We start from the raw sequence: 18,441 nt of genomic DNA on the forward strand, positions 1-18,441 counted from the left end.
GTGTGTTTGTAGGTGCCACTGGAAGAAGGCTTGAACAAAACCATTCAGTACTTCAGTAGAGAGCTGGAGCATCAAGCCAACAATCAGTATATTCCCAAACCCAAAGCTGCACGGATGAAAAAAGGGAGGCCCAGACACAACTGAAGAATTGAGTTTATCTCAGGGATGCTGTGATACTGAAGGACCTTAGACATCCAGCAGCCATTTCACAGAGTGGGTTTGCCATCCCCCACTTAAAGATCTTTTTGGAAAAAAGAAGAATATTTTTTTGATGTTTTTCTGCAATGCTTTGAAGAGTTTGTTTTTCAGTCAAACGTTCCTCAAAGAGATCCAATTTACAGACTTTGCCTTGCACTTTTTGATTTGTCTGTTGTCTGTTTATTTAAAAGCCAGCTTCAATCTTCATGTGCATTTTTTGTTGTGTGTTTACATTCTGTGCCATTTTAATTAATGTGATATATTTATATATCATTGTCAAAGCTAGCAGTGATTTTTTTTTTTTTTTTTTTTGAGTGGACACCTCTTCCGATGTTAAAAATGTATAATTGAAATTGGTGGTTGCAATTTATTTCAAGATCTTGAATGTTTGATCCAAAGCAGGAAATCTCACCCAGCTCTGCCACGAATGATTTGAGCTTTGGGAAATGTTCTTTCTGCTTTAATCTTTGTGGTGATTTTGAAAAGCTGTTGTTACCTTTGTGAAACTTCGTACAGAACTTTGAACCTATTATTGATTTCAGGTGAAAAAGAATATTTTAATAAAATATTTGCTGTGATTTTTACTGTATTCCCATTTTAATCTTACTTTATCTGCCTTTCCACTCAATGGTGGCATCCCTATTCCCCATTTATATTGCTTTTATCTCTTGTCTGCAGTGTTCCCCTCTCAAATCCTTTAGCTTTTTCTGTCCCTCCTTCCTTCTCTACCTTCATCACTGAGTGGTGCATGTGTTATTTTAATTTTACAAAACCGCACTGTTGCTATGCAGACTTGAGGTTTGATGGGAAAAGTGTACTGTCAATGAAAGAGGGGATGTGTAGTCATGTCTTACATTCTTCCATGGAACACAGAAGTTATGCAGAATATATGCCTCAGTCACCATTCATTTTCAGTGAATAACGACATGCATATGAAACCTGTTCATCACACAAAGTGTGTGCCTTCAGAAGACTTGTAATATATCCATACTGAGTCATATGGACTACTTTTATGATATTTTTATGATGCTTTTTTGTCATTTCGGTGCTTTGTTGCACCTGTCCCCATTTTCATTAAATGGAAAATAGCGGCCACTGTATTCTACAAAAATGTCACCCTTTGTTTTCCACAGAATAAATAAGTTACAGGGCTTTGGAACGACATGAGGGTGAATAAATGATTGAGTACATGAAAACACAATAATAATAAAAAAAGACTTTATTCTTGATTTTGGCCCATTACTAACTGCAAAAAGGAAGTACAAAAAAGGAGTCCAAGCTACAAAAGGAAGAAGCAAGTTGGCATCATGGTAAAGTCAATTAAGAGAGATTATGTCAACCACAGAATCCTGTTCAGTTTTGCAGCAGTGAAGCAGTTCTGAAAGGAAAAGGGGTTTTAGTAGTAGTCATAATTGACGTTTGTGCCATGCCTGTATGACCCAGCAGCCCAAGGTCTCATGGAAGCGTTTTCATCATAGTGATGCTGGTGACCCTGGTCATTGGAATGGTAGTGGTCCATCCAAGTAAAAAAAAAAAATATTACATTACAGGGTCAATGAAGTATTATTTGTTCAAATATATTAAAGTAGAACGTCATAAATGTGTGTACAGTATGATGCAGGATGCTAGGAAATCACAGAGACACATGACTGTGTCAAGATATGTTTTTTATTTTATTAAGATATTTTTACCTTTTAATGACATTGGAAGGCATGTTTAGGTTGTCAAATTGTGTAATCTCAAGAAAAACATGATTCTCATGATTCCAAAATGCATGATTTTTGCTGTATTAAGGTGCTATTCATTGTAAAGCTGCTTTGGAACAATAATTATTGTAAGAAGTGCTATACAAAGGAATTTAATTGTTATTTTTACTATCAAAGTGCTATACAAATAAATTGAATTACATTTTTAATATGAAAAATCTTTATTTTGTAAAATAATACCTAAGATGTGAATACAAGTGTATTCAAGGGTAAGGAAAATATGTTACTACTTTTTACTTGGCTACACCACTTCACCTTTTTAGAGTCCTTAAATTAAAATGTGTTGAAAATAGTAAACGTTTTTCAAAAAGATATGAAACCACAGGAATACATAATTACATGCCTGAGAACTGACAACTAGATTGTGTTCTTCTGTTGCTTGTTTGCCTCTTCAGGAATGCAACTTCTGTTTGCAACATCTATTTAGTACAAGGTGAAAATACACACTGACTTCCTGTTCAGGATGCGCTCTTGAATCCCCTTTGTACTTTTTTTAATTTATTTTAATTTTTTTTTATGTATTGTTGGTTAATTGTGTGTGGGGGGGGCGGGGGGGTTGGGTCTGTGTGGGTGCCTCATGCCGCCCCCCACAAGATGCTGCCCTGGGCAACTGCCCATGTTGCCCATGCCTAAATCCGCCACTGATGGTTCTCACTGTATTTTCAGCATCCATGTGTCAAGTAAGGGGCTGTTCACACTGGATACATTTTTGCTTCCGTCCTCACTTTTTATCAGTTGTTTTCCTTTGTAACTAGGCGTTAGACAGACATGTTTTACTTTTTCTTAGAAAGGAAACGCCATTTCACAAATTTGGTTACTCTTTCCGTATTTATGTAATACAAATTACTGATTTATGTCAATAACCTGTAATATGCTTCCCTTGTCTCGTTTTGAACCCCAATGTTTCCTTTCTACAAGTCAAGTCATTTTTATTTGTATATCGCTTTTCACAATACACATAATTTCAAAGCAGCTTTGCAGAAAATAATACAGTAATGTATTAAATGTCTTAAAGGTCATCAGTAATATCTGTTGTACACAAGTTATTTTCCTCTTAAAATAGGCCAACCAGTATTGTGTAAATGCTTGTGTATAGTTTGATTTTTTTCACATGCTGGATCGTCTTGCACACGGTCATGCGCTCTGCCTTTCAAAGTACACTCACTGATCTCTTTATTAGGAACACCTGTACATCTACTTATTCATGTGATTATCTAATCAGCCAATCATGTGGCAGTAGTGCAATCAAGCAGATACGGGTCAGGAGCTTCAGTTAATGTTCACATCATCCATCAGAATGAGGAAAAAATGTGATCTCAGTGATTTCCACCATGGCATGATTGTTGGTGCCAGATGGGCTGGTTTTAGTATTTCTGTACCTGCTGATCTCCTGGGATTTTCATGCACAACAGTCACTTAGAATTTTTCAGAGTTTACTTAGAATGGTGCCAAAAACAAAAAACATCCAGTGAGCGGAACTGCGGATGGAAACGCCTTGTTGATGAGAGAGGTCAATGGAGAATGGCCAGACTGGTTCAAGCTGACAGTAAGGCTACAGTAACTCAGATAACCACTCTGTACAATTGTAGTGAGCAGAATAACAAGTCGAACCTTGAGGCAGATGGGCTACAACAGCAGCAGACCACATTGGGAACTTTATTAGGACCATATAAAGTACTCAGTGACTTTATACTCTTTTGACCGTGAGCAAATACAAATGTGTTTGTACATGTGCACTACTACTGCTTTGTGATACTCTTTAAGTTGTCAATGGCAGGAGCATGCACAGACGAGGACTTTCTGCGTGTCGAGAAAAACTGGGGCGCACGTGGACAGTCCTAGCAGATTGTGCTGATGATGAAATTTGCATCACGCTGCAAACCGAACTATACTTTGGCCTTTAACATGGAAGAAAGAGAAACATCAGTGCTTTGAATGAGTGTTCTTATGTGTTTTCTTAAGTGTAACCCCTAACTAAAACCCCAAATCTAAACCTAACCAGAAAGACTAACCTCTTACCCAAACTCTAAACCTAACAATGAATAAAATTATGGTTATGTTTGGGGTTTGGATAAGGGGTGGCCTAATGGTTAGATTTATGTATGAGTTAGTGGTTTAACTTTGAAAAAATCATAACAACGTTGTTCGTAGATTCATTTAATTTTCTCTATGGGAGTAAAAGTCGTATATAAAGTCGTATACAAAATAAACATGCTGAAGTGTTTCTTTGAATTATTGAAAACTGTATCAACTTTTCAAATAGTTGGACCTTGGCAGTCCAAACTGCATGTTCACAGTGTGTAACAGGGCTTTCACATATGGGGGTTGATTCTGTATTGTTAATATTTATGGAATTGAACAAAGGAACTGATCGTGTCCTTCAAAAAATACACTTTCTATTTGTATCCTACTTAAAGTTTAGAAAGTTGATAAGTCATGTCATTTTTGTTTAAAAAGCACATTTACAACAGAAGTTGACCCAAATGCTGTACCAAATTTCTAACAAATGATTTTTGAAGATTCAGCTCAAAGTAAAGAAACTACCGTGAAGAACTGAAAGAACCTGAAAGAATGTTTATTGGAAAGGAGGAGCTGATGATATCCCTGTTTTCTTTGATGTATACTGCTTAGAATGCACTCTAAATCAAACCTTCTCTCTAAGGATACAGGGATGGGGAAAAGAGCAACAATCACAACTGACAGCAGTTTTCATAGAGGACTGCATTTAAAAACATCAACAACTTAAAAACATATAGGTGATAAAGAAGAAAAAAAAGATAGAGGTATAATACTTCTGAACTTTTAATTGTGGCATTTCCTGAATAACCTCTTGTCTCTTGTTAGTCAAGGACATTTGATTTCAACATATTAGTACATAACCTCATTAACCATTCACACTTAGTAGATCACATCAAAATGGTTTGTATAGGATTTTTAAAGGCATAACACATAAGCACGCTTCATCAAATCCCATGTACATAAATTGTTGGATTCTCTGTTGAACATCAGGGCGGCTGCGGTCCCATAGATTTATTTTGGGCCTTTTTAGGGATGCCAGAAACAGCTTGGCCTTGGATGGAGTTACCACCACAGCAGCAGCTGGGTTTACATCACCATCCACTAGTGAGAGACAAAGCAAAGGGACAGGAGGACACAAATGGGGTCATAACAAACCCATAGAAACTTATGAGTTTCTCATCAAAAATTATATTGAGTATATTTGCCTTGTTTTCCTGAAGAAGAAAAAAAGTAAAAACAAAAGTAGTAAAAATCCATAAGATATTAAAGACCCCATGAAATCCGTTTAGTCTATATCTATTAGCTTTGAAACCATTTTAAACTAGTGTACTCCAAAATGTTGAAAAAATGCACGTTTAACAGATATACAATTTTTTTGTGCCTAAACAGGCATAAAAAAGACAAAAAATACTACTTACTGAGACTTGAATTTTCATCAGGCAAGAAGTCACTTCAATCACAAATGTATTTTCTCAGAGAGCTTAGTTTGGCATATTCAACCCCTCCTAGGACTGAAACAAATTCTAGTTTTTGTCTCATTTTTTCATGTATTCAACAAACTCTCTGAGACAAGGGGAAAAGATAGGAGGGAAATCATTAGGCAGAGAAGAGACGCTAAAACAAGCCTGCACAAACATAAAAAAGAAATAGTCCTAACAACACTGTGAGTAGGTGAAAGACTCAGGAGCATTTATGACATTTGCAGAGTGATATGCGACAGTGGAGATTTCACAATTATCACTGCAAAAGCTCTTTTCATGAGCCAGCTCATCGTCTCTCCAACTGTTTACATCTACCACTCCTCTTCATTTCACATATGCTGTTTCACAGGAGGTGTGTACAAAAAAAACAAAAAAACAATAACAGAGGATAAATCCCTATCTTGAAAAATGCACCCCCACATATCAGTATTCAACAAAAAAGCAAATTATATTTCTGCCTCATGCTCACTGACCTTTTGCACAATCAAATGAAAGATACTTTTCCATACCTCATTAATTTTTCAGACAATAACTTGAGTGCAAGCAAGAAACTGTAGCAGACAGCTTTGAAAGAAAATCCCTGATCTACAAAGGAATGAGAAAAGAGGGAGGAGATAACTTTACCCGAGAGAGCCAGTAATGTCAAAGTGTAAGGTGACATAGGTGAGCAGGTGCAGGTAAAACTTTTGAGAAACCATTATTTCCTGTCTTCTTCTCCACCGATTTGCACAAAAGAGTTGATCTGCGAGCATAGAGGTGAGGAGAGAGCCAGAGGAAAGCCCACGCAAACATCCTCAATGGAAACTTGCCTGCCTGGAGCTGGCAAATCACTGTAAACTAAGACAGCTAACAGATAGGCCCTGTACTTTTGCATATTTAAGTGATTACACATGTGCAGCCTGAGTACTTTACCACATTTATTGTGTTGCAGCATTCAATACTGAAACGTAATGCAAGTTTGTAGTGAGCTGACCTGTTCAAACCTCTCCCATTAATATATTCAGTTGTTACAATGCAACAACACATGTAAACTGAGTACACTGTATCAAGTGCTTAAGTACATAGTAATTAAAGAAGTCTAATATAAAGTGGGTCCGGATAAAACGAATAGGCCTAATTCACTAAGCTTTGAAAATAGTATTTCAAGAAATACATCTGATGTTTCAAATAGAATAAAAAAACCTGGAATTTTTTTGTGGGGCAATTTTTTGGGACCACAATATGGTGCTGTTTTTGCCACATTTGGGGCATTTCCCTGGTTAATATCTGACCCTGGAGCTGAATGAATGATATGTCATCAGTGGTATTTGCTTGAGATTTGTGGTGGCTCTTAGGCAGTGCATGACAGAATTCAGAAAAATAGTCCCTCTGTGCAGTCAAAGGTGAGTCAAGGACACAGAAAAAAAACAAAAAAACACCTGCAATTCACTTTCAATAGAGCTCTATGTTGTGAGGAGGTGTTCTGAGGCTTCATGATTTAAAATCTTGATATTTAATAGATGCAAACATTTGATCTTTGATGGGTAAATTAATAAATCACAAAGGGGGAAACAATTTTAAGTTTCTTTTAACCTTAAACAGGAAAATAATCATTCTCTATCTTACTTTTCTTTAAATAATCTTTTATAGTTACACATTTGTCCACTGCAGCAGAAGATAGTTAGCTATATTCCAGGGGAACTTGGTGCATCACCACTTTAGTCAGCCATTTGAAATTATGTTGTCTAAATGTTGCAACTGGATACAATGATAATGACAAAAACGTCTGAATAAATGCATGAGATTTTGAGGTTATTTTATTCATCCGTCAGCTGAATAGAGACTGCATTTGGAGACATAAGTTTCTAATAACACTGTTAGCTCTGTGCATGTCAAAACCACACATTTAACAGTGAAGTGTGAAATTTTTTTAGAGGTTAAGCAACTGTATAAGCAATTCGAAGGTTGATTTCTCTGAAAACACTGTGGCTCTGGTGCTTTCAAAATATTGCTCTGTTTGTTTAAAGGGATCATTCCTCCCAAAATGTAAATTCAATCATCATTCAATCATTTACTCATCCCCATGTTGTTCCCATATTACCTTTTTTCTGTGAAACCGACCATTCACTTTCATGTTGTGTGAGCCATGAATGAATGAAAGTCATACAGGTTTGGAACAAAATGAGGATGAATATATGAATTTTCAGAATTTGTATTTTTTGGTTGAACTATCTATTTAACTATTCCAACCAGCCCAACACAGCAACATAGGTTCAGTCAGTGGAGTGAGTTCTGGGTGGGACTATCTGTTTTTTTGTTTGTTTGGTTTTTTTTTTTACTAATGGAAGACATGAGGAATGCTCGGAGTGCTCAGTTATTATTTTTGCAATTATGTTTTTCTTTCCTTCTTTGTGACACAAACAAAATGATACTTTCTGATATTACATAGTTCACCTTTAAGTGAAATTCAAATTCCAGAGACTTTTCTGAAAAAAACAAACAAAAAACGATTAAATGATGGGAAGGCATATGGATGCTGACTCACTGAAACCCCTGTGAATCGCAGAGCTTTTTATTACAGAGATACTCACAATTTAACAGAGCACCGAACACGACAATTCAGTCAACCCACAAAGCTGAGCTCTAAAGCAGAGCCATAAAAAGTGAAAAGTGCCAAACCAAACACCATGTAACACCAAAGTCATTTTATTCCTCACAGAATCCAGTTCTTCCCTCAGCAGGGTAGTAAATTACAGTTTGCGACTATAGGCTTGTGAGAAGACAATTTGGTCTCTCAGCAGTGATGGCGAATCATCTGAAGCAGTCTGAACTTCCTCTTGTCTCAAGCCTTCAAAGCGCTGCATGTGTCGAACCTATTAGTAATGTCCTTCAGTAGGTTTTCTTGAGCCATGATACATAAATGACTGCATAAACTCCAATCCCAATCATTTTCAGATGGTTTACAGTTTTGGCTGAAAGCTGATGCAAATATTAAGAAAATGGTTGCAAATGGTATTTGTGGCGGTGGATCTGTCCATATTTCCACATATTCATAATCCTATGGAAATATTACATTTCTCCAGGTGTGTACTGAGCAATCAAAACAGAGAAGACTGGAGACCCTAACCCTGTATTAAGGAGAGATTTATGATGCTTTTAAAGTGGCATGAAATTAAATCTTACCAACCGTTACATTTCAGTTTTTAGCAAACATGAAATGTTCTTGTTCGATATTTTCACACTATTTTTTTGTGCTGGAGAGACACACTCATGGAGATATTCTCCTTGGCAAAAGCTTTTGGCTTTGAGGCTCGGTCACATTCACCCTTACATGGCAAAATTCCTTGGGCAAAAAATAAATTTCCTAGCACGAGTTTCACATGGGGTTAAAGTTTGGTGAACTTTGTATACAGTGCAGCTTAAAAAAAGAGGCTGCTTGGCAATTTGTTTTTGAGGGATTCATGGGTGCTTAACATGCATCCATGCCTTTCTTCACCTGCAGAATTTTGCTGTGCAAAGGTAAATGTGAACGAGCCATTAGTTGAGCACCTTTGGACCTGATTGCTCCTGCAACTATGCACATTAGTTCTACTTTGGGAAACAGTTATTATTACATCATCAACCTAAATAATGAAAAACGTATTTTTGTGATGATCTTAACCCTCCTATTGCATTTGGTAATTTTTGACCCAGGAGAGGTAGATAATCATTTTTAAATTCCACATAGTTTTTAGTACGGGAACCAAACTTTGTGACATTGTCAAGACAATCAAAATACACATAATATTTAATTTTTTCAGATTTTTTGTAATAAAATTATTTGATATAACCATAAAAATAAGAAATAAATAAATACAAATTACATCATATGCGTTTGCGGGTCAATTTTGACCCGGCATCAATTGTGAGTTTACACATGATATTATGTAGATATTTTTTTCTTTTTTTTTTTTTATCTATGAATTCGATTTTTACTTATAAACACTGCTTACATTTTGCCTCTTACTCATACTCACACACTTTCTTGTCTCTCACTGGGACTGCATCTTGTTTACAAACATGCACACACACATACACATACACATACACACATATATTCCTGTACAAGACAGACATGACAGATGTAACAAACATGACAAATAAACAAATCAAAGGTACTACAGTCTAAAGGGGGTGTGGGGACAGCAAAAGTTCATAAACACATTTGTCTAAACAGGGCTTGAAAGAGGAAATTTTCCACATTTTACTCTGCAGCCATCTGATGCCGAACCAGCTTACAGCATACTCACGCATCAACATTCAGCAGTCCATGCAAGTAAATAGAATATATTTTGCTTAAAAACATAGTAAAGAAGTTTTAATGTTGTATACTTGAGTTGTACATTTGTTTTGATGAAGTTTAGTTGAAAAAGAATAAGTTGGTTTCATAACTTTTGACCATCAAGTTGTATTGAGCAGCTATGAGTAATAAGAAATTCATTCAAATTACTAGTAATTCTCACATCACAAATAGTATATTATGTTACATATACATTCATACAGTATATTAGAAAAACAATTCACAGAAATGTTGATAAAATTTTTAGTTTTTTTTACATGTATCACACTGGATTTTCTGTAGTAAATGTATATTTTGAAATGTCAAAGAATTTCTACATTTTATTATTTTAAAAAAAGCATAATAATAATTAATTAATAACTTTTATATTTGTCAGTTAACATGCAAAAAATATCAATCTTTTTAAATGTATGAACAGTTAAGAACCTATTAATGACTTACAATATAGTATTAGATGAAAACCATCGGGCTATGAATGATTTATAAGCTTGAATCCCACCATGTCAGAACTGGCCCACAAATGCAAAAGGTGGATGCAGACTCTGAATGCAATAGGAGGGTTAAGAGCACCATTTGCCATGTTACAGCCCATTCTTCCAGAATCTTTCTTCTGAGCCCAGGTATTGATCTGAGATTTGAGATTGCACCAATTTCACCAAATATAAAACAATAATCTGCTATATTGGACAAGCACGTCCAAAGTTGGTATAATTTATTGCAATTTGTAGTTCATTGATGTAATGCATTGTTACTAAATCTTGAGCTGTTTACAAAAAATAATAATTAATATCATATACAGTATAAATGTGGCAGCGATCAGTCTTCATTATTCATACTTTCATCCTTCTCTCATTCAAACATTCATCCTTACTATTATTCAACAATGGCACAGACATTCTTTTTTGCATGAAAAGGCAATTGGGTGAAGCTTGTTGTTATTTGTATTGTTATAACACATTAATAACCTGATATGAAATTGCTGCTGAAGATTTGGCTTCCAAAGCCCTTATCAAATAAATCCAGATGTCCTTCATAAAGTCTTTGGTGTACAAAGTGCTGTACTAACAATATGAATGGATTATTTGCGCAGACAATTCACAAGGTTCCTCATAAAACAAAGAATGAAAGAGCAAGCAACAGAAAAAACAGATGGGTGGAAGGCTGCAGGATAATGCTCTATAGTAAAAAACCATGTAACAGACGCAGCCCAGATAATGGAGGGGGAAAATTACACAGAGGAAGCCCATTGGGAAATGACATCGCAACATCTATTTCAGTTTTCAACCTCCTGCTCTGAATGGTTGTATTGCCCTGGGGTGCTGTCATAACCTAGAAAGCCGGCAATGGAAAAGTGAGTAGTGTGTCATATCCGCTCTGAGATCGCAACTCCTCCACCCAGCCATAGAAATCTGGTATGGTATACTCCTCTTTACCCTGCTCTCCTTTTGAGCTGGAACACATTATACACAACATAAAGAACCCTAAATGAACAGGAACCGACTTTAATGGCTTAAAGAAATTGGAGTTTTGAGGCTTTTAGTCCATATCTGTTAGTTTTGTGGCCATCTGCTATTGCACTCCTAAAAGTTGGCAAATGTATCTTTTAACAGATATACATATTTAAACATGTATTTCTCTTTCAGGACAATGGAAAAAAAAAATTGATGAGTCATCTTGCCCTTAGGGGCGTATAAATTCGACCAATAAAATGCTCTATAGAATGAGAATGCCCCCCTCCTAATGCCACCTACTTCAAACTAGAAATGGCAAGTAACAATTCATGCTTCAAGCTGTGACGTGAAAATTATTGGTTATTGAATATTTGAAAAAAGAGGAGCTCTTCAATATGTCCCTTCCAAACATCTTGTTTTAAAGCAAATACATCAACACAGGAAAGAAAAGTGCTCATAAGCCATTTCAAAACATTCAACTTAAACTGCTTTCATCAGATCTAACAATGCATACAAAATGAGAGGAGACATAATTTCTCATCACTGCAGGAGAAACTCAAATACAGCATTTAAGACATGTGCCTAACCACGTTCAGGAATAACCTTCATCTGAATGAAGATATCTCTTCCCTTTCTCAGCTCCTGTTGGAGAGAAAAAGAAACATTTTAAGACAGTAGAGTATGCAGTTATGGCTAATATAACACACTTACATAACAGTCAATTAGTTCCAGAGTTAGTTTCAAGTCTTTATTGGCAAAACGCCTGTTAAATAAATTCCCATAATGCTATTAAGCTAGACTTGCTGGCCAAATGTTTGGACTATTTAGTCTGGCGTGATAATGGATCTGGCTTAAGCTGCAACAGACCAGCACACAGGCTAAGCAAGCAGCAATAAAAAAATGTCTAAAGAACAGTTAATCACATCAGCAGATGGGAGAAGTGAGAGACTTGAGATCGTACCTGCTGCACAGAAGAAAATCAACACCACGGTGCAAAGAAGCACTGAGACACAGATATGAGACATCAAGTCCCTCTATTTGCTGGACAGTTCATGGGAGAGAAAGGTTGCAAAAACTTTGCAGTCATCAAAAGTTTGCAATCTGGTGTTGCAAGCAACAACTCTGAGAATTACATAAAAAGACAACTAAACAACTCATATATTTATGTAAAAAGCATCACATAACTATTTCCTTTTACAAAACTAATAATCCCCTTATTAAGAAAACAGGCTTAAGACATTAAATGAAGTTACTATGCATGAAACACCACAAGCATAAACCTGAGTGTAATTTGGCAACATATATAGAATATATAGACAAAAAATCAAATGTTTGGAATTATTGGCGGCACGAGGGGTGGGCTACCGGGGCTTAAGCCCCAGATGTTTTCAGTAAAGCCCCAAATGTTTTTATTATATTGTAGTTATGCCATAAGTACCAGTGCTTCAGTATCAAATTAACACTAAATATGAATGTACAGTATTTTAATATTAAGTAATATATAAGTTAATGATACTGGGTTTTCTAGAGCACAAAACCAAATACAGATACAATTCAGTGTAGATACTGTATATCACTGTAGTTAGATATATAACCTTTTTTTGCAAACTTTAATTCACGGGCAGGTAATTCACAAAACTCTTATTCAGAAAGTATTGAGTCATGAATCTTGCACACTTTGGCAATCTAGTAAAAAAAATTCAGTCACCTAGTTTAGCCTATTTACAGCCTGCTGTCTTCTAAACAAACTTAAAACACCCGATGAATCAATAATAGGCTATGAAACTGTCAGTTCTACACAATGTGCATCGAACTACGGAAAGCCGCAAGGGATTTGTCTTCCAATAATGTTATTTTATTTTTATGTATTTTTTTTTTTTTTTAAATCACGTTTTAAAGTACATGGCATAGAATTCAGATTTTACAACTTGTTATTACGAGATCTATGAAGATGTGAATGGTTTTTACAAATCGGAATCTCGTAATTACTGTAATTCCGACATGACATGAACGCACCATAAGGCCACGTCCATACTAAACCATTTAAATTTGAAAACGTTGTTTTCAGTTTCCTAATGTCATCGTTTTCCAAAGTAATGAAGAACATTTTCAAAAGTCTTTTCTGATGGGTTTTTTGTAATGTTAAAATATACACTGGGATGGCAAAGTCCCATTTTCAGAAGCCATTACTTCAGTAAACTAAGTAAACACTGTTACAGTATCTCATCATTAACAAATTCTATTGACTGATGAATGTTGATAAACTATAATACATTTCCCTCATCTTGTTTCGAACCCAATGTTTTTTTTGTTTTGTTTTTTTTTCATTTCCGGGTACACAAAAGCTATCTTCATATTAAAATACTGGTTAGGTTTAAGGTTTTGGATAATGGGGTTAAACTCGTAAAAATCAAAAGACGCTCTTTCAAAATCCCAGTGTTTCTCTTTCTTCCGTGGTACACAAAAGCTATTGTTAGGTTTAAGATTAGGTTTGGGTTTGAAGCTAAATAAGGGAAATATCGTAATTACATTGTTTGTAGGTTTCTTTATTTTTATCTATTGGATTAAAATGTATATGCTTTTGTATGAACTCGTATGACTTCATACGATTTCACCATCTTGTTCTATTATTACGACTCATCAAGAGACAGGGTTGAATAACATGCCAATGGCCCAAAATAGCCACATTCTCTAGAAGCTCATCTGTTTATCATTCTTTTGAGAGATGAAGGGCACTAAAAGAAAGCAGAGAGAAATGGATGGCCTTGATGCTGCACAACAACAACAGGACAAGTACAGTACATGAGTCTCTAGTTTCAAAAACAAACTCTTCTCTCAGGCCCTCAACTAGCAGCTTCATTGAGATATACATGCCAAACACTTGTTTCATCTTCAACAGCAAAGAGAAGACTCCAGAGTTTCAAAGAAAAGCCTCTAAAACTGGAAAAGAAGAAAAAATAAATAAAGGTAGAATGTCTGGGGTGTTGAGCTGTTGTAGGAATTGGTCGTATGGTCCAGATGAAGTGCCCTATAACTATGGGAAGTGCTTCAGAAATCATGGAATTAAACTTCTTAATACAATATTAATAAACTGATTGCTAGAATGCTTATTACTGCACAGCTGTACTTGCTGCAAGTGCAGTTGCAAATTTGTTTCGTCCCATACAGGACATTTCTTGTCCCATTTGTGTTATGCCAAACTCAGGAAGGCATTAACCCCACTAAGAGGAAATCAATGGCCAGAATTCATGATATATTCATTTAGCTAAAGCTATTTTTTTTGTATTAACATCACTATATTTCAAAGCCTTGTCCATGCAACACCAACAGACCTTATTCACAGCAGCGCCACCTTTAATTTCTTCATGGGAATGACAATGAGGCTGTGAGATATAGACATACATGGATTGAACTGTTGTTTAAAGTGCTTCGGCTCATTCTGCTTATGAAACATTTCTTGGAAAGCTGTATTTAGAGTTGAAAATATGAGTTGTGGAAAATAAGACATGATCTAAGAGCTGTATACGATGGATAGCTCTGAAAATCAAATATTATCCCACCCTGTGTATCTAGGCAACTGTTCATATTTTTTGTCATGTGAACTTGCAATCAGGAAGTATTCATCGTTTCTATCTGGCTGTGAAGAGGGATGTTTTTTTGTTGTTGTTGTTTTTTCAAAGTGTTTTTTTGTTGGCCAAAATATATATATATATATATATATATATATATATATATATATATATATATATATATATATATATATATATATATATTTTTTTTTTTTCACCCACATTTGAGGTTCACTGATTGTTTTGCCACAGCACATTTATAAAGACACAAAATGATAAATGATAATAATAATGGTGTATATCCAGTGAATAAATACCCATGATTTGATAAGAACAATATTAGTCCTGAAGTACTAAGCTAAATGTTTTTTTCCAAAATCATCACTAAATGTGGGCAAAATTAACTGAACAGTCTGGGGAAAGTTGAGCCACCGGTTCATACTGAAATTTGTTCTAATAATTAACTGTTTCGTTTATAATGTTTGCGATTAAAAGAGGACTTAAATGAGTGATTTTTTTTCCACCAAAGATTTTAGTTCAGCTATATCAGAAGTTTGTATCAAAACAATTTTGTTCCAATAACTGTTCTGTTTATAATGTTTGAAGTTTAAAGAAGTGAGTAGTTGTGTGTTTTCTGGCAAAGACTTTAGGTATTTACTGTAGGCTATGCTAAGTGATTGATCCAAATTGTTATATGCAATAACAATCCTCTGTGTTAAAGGAAACAAGAGTAAAGTAGGAGATTATATTTAATAAATAGATTATAGATTAGAAATTATAGATACAAAAAATAATAATAATAATAATATTTGTGGAATTGTATTTAATGTTAACTCAAAAAATGTAATTGGGCAACTTACCCCCAGATGGCTCATCTTACCCCTAAGCTGGGGCAAGTTGACCCAGTGGATCAAATTTCTTTTTTTTTTTTTTAATGTGCAGTTGTTTGTGGCTTTTTGTCACAGACTCGTTTTTATAATATCAATTGATAGCACCTGACACCTTGAAATAAAGGTAGCTCTATTTTTTTACCTCTGTCAAATTTTTCCTCATTTTACCCCACTCTCCTCTATGTGAAAAAGGTCTATTGAGATATAAACAGTGGTCTCTACAGTAACATCTGGAGGCACGTAAGAAAACATTTTTTGTGGTTCATAACGTATAATCTTTTTATAAATATACCTGTTTGACTACTTAAAGCCACACATCAGTGATTATTACCGAAATAATAATAATAATAATAATAATAATAATAATAACATTGAGCAGCCAACTAAAAACACGTCAAGTAAATTCCACAGTAAATAAATCCCTAATTGAAATGTCTCTCAATATTTCTGATACATAAAGTGGAAATTTTGTGCACATTTGGTAATTATATAATTATGGAGGCTATAACTATGTAGTAGGAATATGGGGTGCTTGGAGGGGCTACGAGATTTGCAAAGTTTGGGAAGTTCATCATTTCCCCCTCTGTGCACTGTTCTGCTCTGATAGTGACATCCACTGGTAAACTGCAGACATGGCACTCAGATTTTGTAAACCATACTTTTGAGTGTGTGTCAATTTAAAGGTGTTTTGATGTTTTACTGTCAGGTCTTCTTTTAACCATGGAAATCAATTGATTAGGCCAGAACAATAAGGAGCCTGGGGCCAGCTTAAGGAAATTTGAGTTGATGGACACTTCACTTACCCTCTCGGGCCAGGACTGTGTTGTCACTCCATCTTGCCTTTGTTGGTCATGTGCATGTGCTTATATGCAAATTAAAACCTTTTTATTTTTGTAATACATTAAACATTGTTGTCAAATTTCCGATTTAAATGTGTCACCATGGTAATATTATTTAGCCAGCTAATGTGTCACAAAAAACCCTAGAAGATGTATTTGCCAGTCAACAGGAGACAAAAGTGAAAACAACAACCGTGGATGTGCACGTCAAGAATGTGTGTGAGGTCTGGACATACCTGCATTTGTATAACTCGAGTCTGAAGGAAAATAAAGACATTATGTGTCTAAACTCCTGAGGAGAAATAGTCCAGTATCTCATATCAGTAGTCGTAGCACGCATGCGCCAACCGCCTGTATATGTGTGCACGGTCAAATGAAGTATACTTTAAAAGGCTAGCATTCGGCTGAACGCAGACGCTAAGCATTCACTTCAAAGCTGAAGTATAGTTTGGGCTTAATCCTAAAATGGCAAGTAGGTATAGCTCCAAGCCGAAGATCTCCAAATGGGGGCAAAATTTCCAAAAAGAGGGTGGGGTTACTCCAAAAGGTGGTTGCACCAACTCCAAAACACATTAAGGGAAAGGGTAAGCCCTTTAAGCTCTGAAGGCGTTTTAAAAGATTTCCTGTTTCAGTGGCATACCCAAAATTAAAGACTTATAATTCCTTTATAAGACTTATGTTATCCTTTAACTATAACAAAAAATAAAAAATAAAATAAAACAAAATAAAATAAACAAACAAGAATGGTAAAGTGTTTGGTATCACTTTAAAGAAAACTTTTAAACAATTTTAATGATATAGATTAGAATAAAATCTGAGACTCTCAACCTAAGAAACTGCTGAAAAAAAAAAAAAAAAAAAAAAAAAACTTGAGCCAAAAATGAAACCATTTTTCTTATTTTTCTGATGACATTATAGATCTCAGGATGTAAATATGGTAGCTCCGAAAAACTTTTTTTGTTGAAAACATGATTTTGTTCCCAATCATGTCACCTGTAATGGAGTAAAAGTTTGTGTTGATATGACAAAGCAATCAAAAGTTATAGCATTACAAAACAAAATAAGTAAATAAATAAAATAAAAATATCCTAGTGTCAAAAAATGTCTCCAAAAAAATAAAACATAATAATTGTACATAGGAACTACAACCCCAATTCCAAAAAAGTTAAGACAGTATGAAAAATGCTAATAAAAACAAAAAGGAGTGATTTGTAAATTATATTCACCCTTTGCTATATTGAAAACACAACAACTACACATATATGATGTTTTACTCTGTGAATTTCATTGTATTTTTTATGTACAGTAATTTCAAATCAGATGATTGCAACATGCTCCAAAAAAGTTGAGACGGGCAATTTAAGACTAATAACAATTTGACGAGTAAAAAAAACAAAAACAAGGCAATGTGAAACAGGAGATATTAAACAGACATCACTGTCTTAAAAAACATAATTCATCTGTATTGGATATCATGAACATGGGCTTACTTTAGTAAACCTTTGTTACTCAACACTATTCACCGCTGCATCCACAGATGCAAGTTAAGACTTTACTATACAAAGCAGAAGCCCTACATCAACACTGTCCAGAAGCACTGCCGACTTCTCTGGGCTCGGTCTCATTTTAGATGGAAAATAGAACAGTGGAACCGTGTTTTTTGGTTCGATGATCCACATTTCAAATAGTTTTTGAAAAACACAGCCATTGTGTTCTCCGTGCCAAAGAGGAAATGGACCATCCAAGCTGTTATCAGTGTAATGTCCAAAAGCCAGTACGGGCCAGGGGTGTGTCAGTGCCCATGGCATGGGTAACTCGCACATCTGTCAGGGCACCATTAATGCAGACAGATACGTTCACATTTTGGAGCAGCATATACTGCCATCCAGCACAGTCTTTTCCAGGTACGT

General features: G+C 35.3%; 1 protein-coding gene and 1 long non-coding RNA gene across 2 annotated transcripts in view; one reads left to right on the forward strand and one right to left on the reverse strand.

The window, feature by feature from the left end:
* The window catches only part of LOC127446786 (UDP-glucuronic acid decarboxylase 1-like), a 104,271-nt gene extending 102,213 nt beyond the window's left edge, over positions 1-2,058 (forward strand). The window contains exon 15 of the mRNA XM_051707995.1: positions 13-2,058. Within this exon, the coding sequence (XP_051563955.1) occupies positions 13-144 (132 nt within the window). The 3' untranslated portion in view covers positions 145-2,058. The remainder of the gene's footprint in view (positions 1-12) is intronic.
* A 2,466-nt stretch (positions 2,059-4,524) lies between these two features.
* On the reverse strand, positions 4,525-6,220 carry LOC127446795 (uncharacterized). Its single transcript, XR_007898247.1, has 3 exons — positions 6,089-6,220; positions 5,402-5,494; positions 4,525-5,084 (listed from the first exon to the last, which is right to left on the reverse strand). It is a non-coding gene; the product is annotated as an uncharacterized LOC127446795 (long non-coding RNA).
* Between the last annotated feature and the right edge of the window lie 12,221 nt (positions 6,221-18,441).

This window comes from Myxocyprinus asiaticus, chromosome 10 (assembly GCF_019703515.2).
Source record: "Myxocyprinus asiaticus isolate MX2 ecotype Aquarium Trade chromosome 10, UBuf_Myxa_2, whole genome shotgun sequence".
NCBI classification, from domain to species: domain Eukaryota; kingdom Metazoa; phylum Chordata; class Actinopteri; order Cypriniformes; family Catostomidae; genus Myxocyprinus; species Myxocyprinus asiaticus.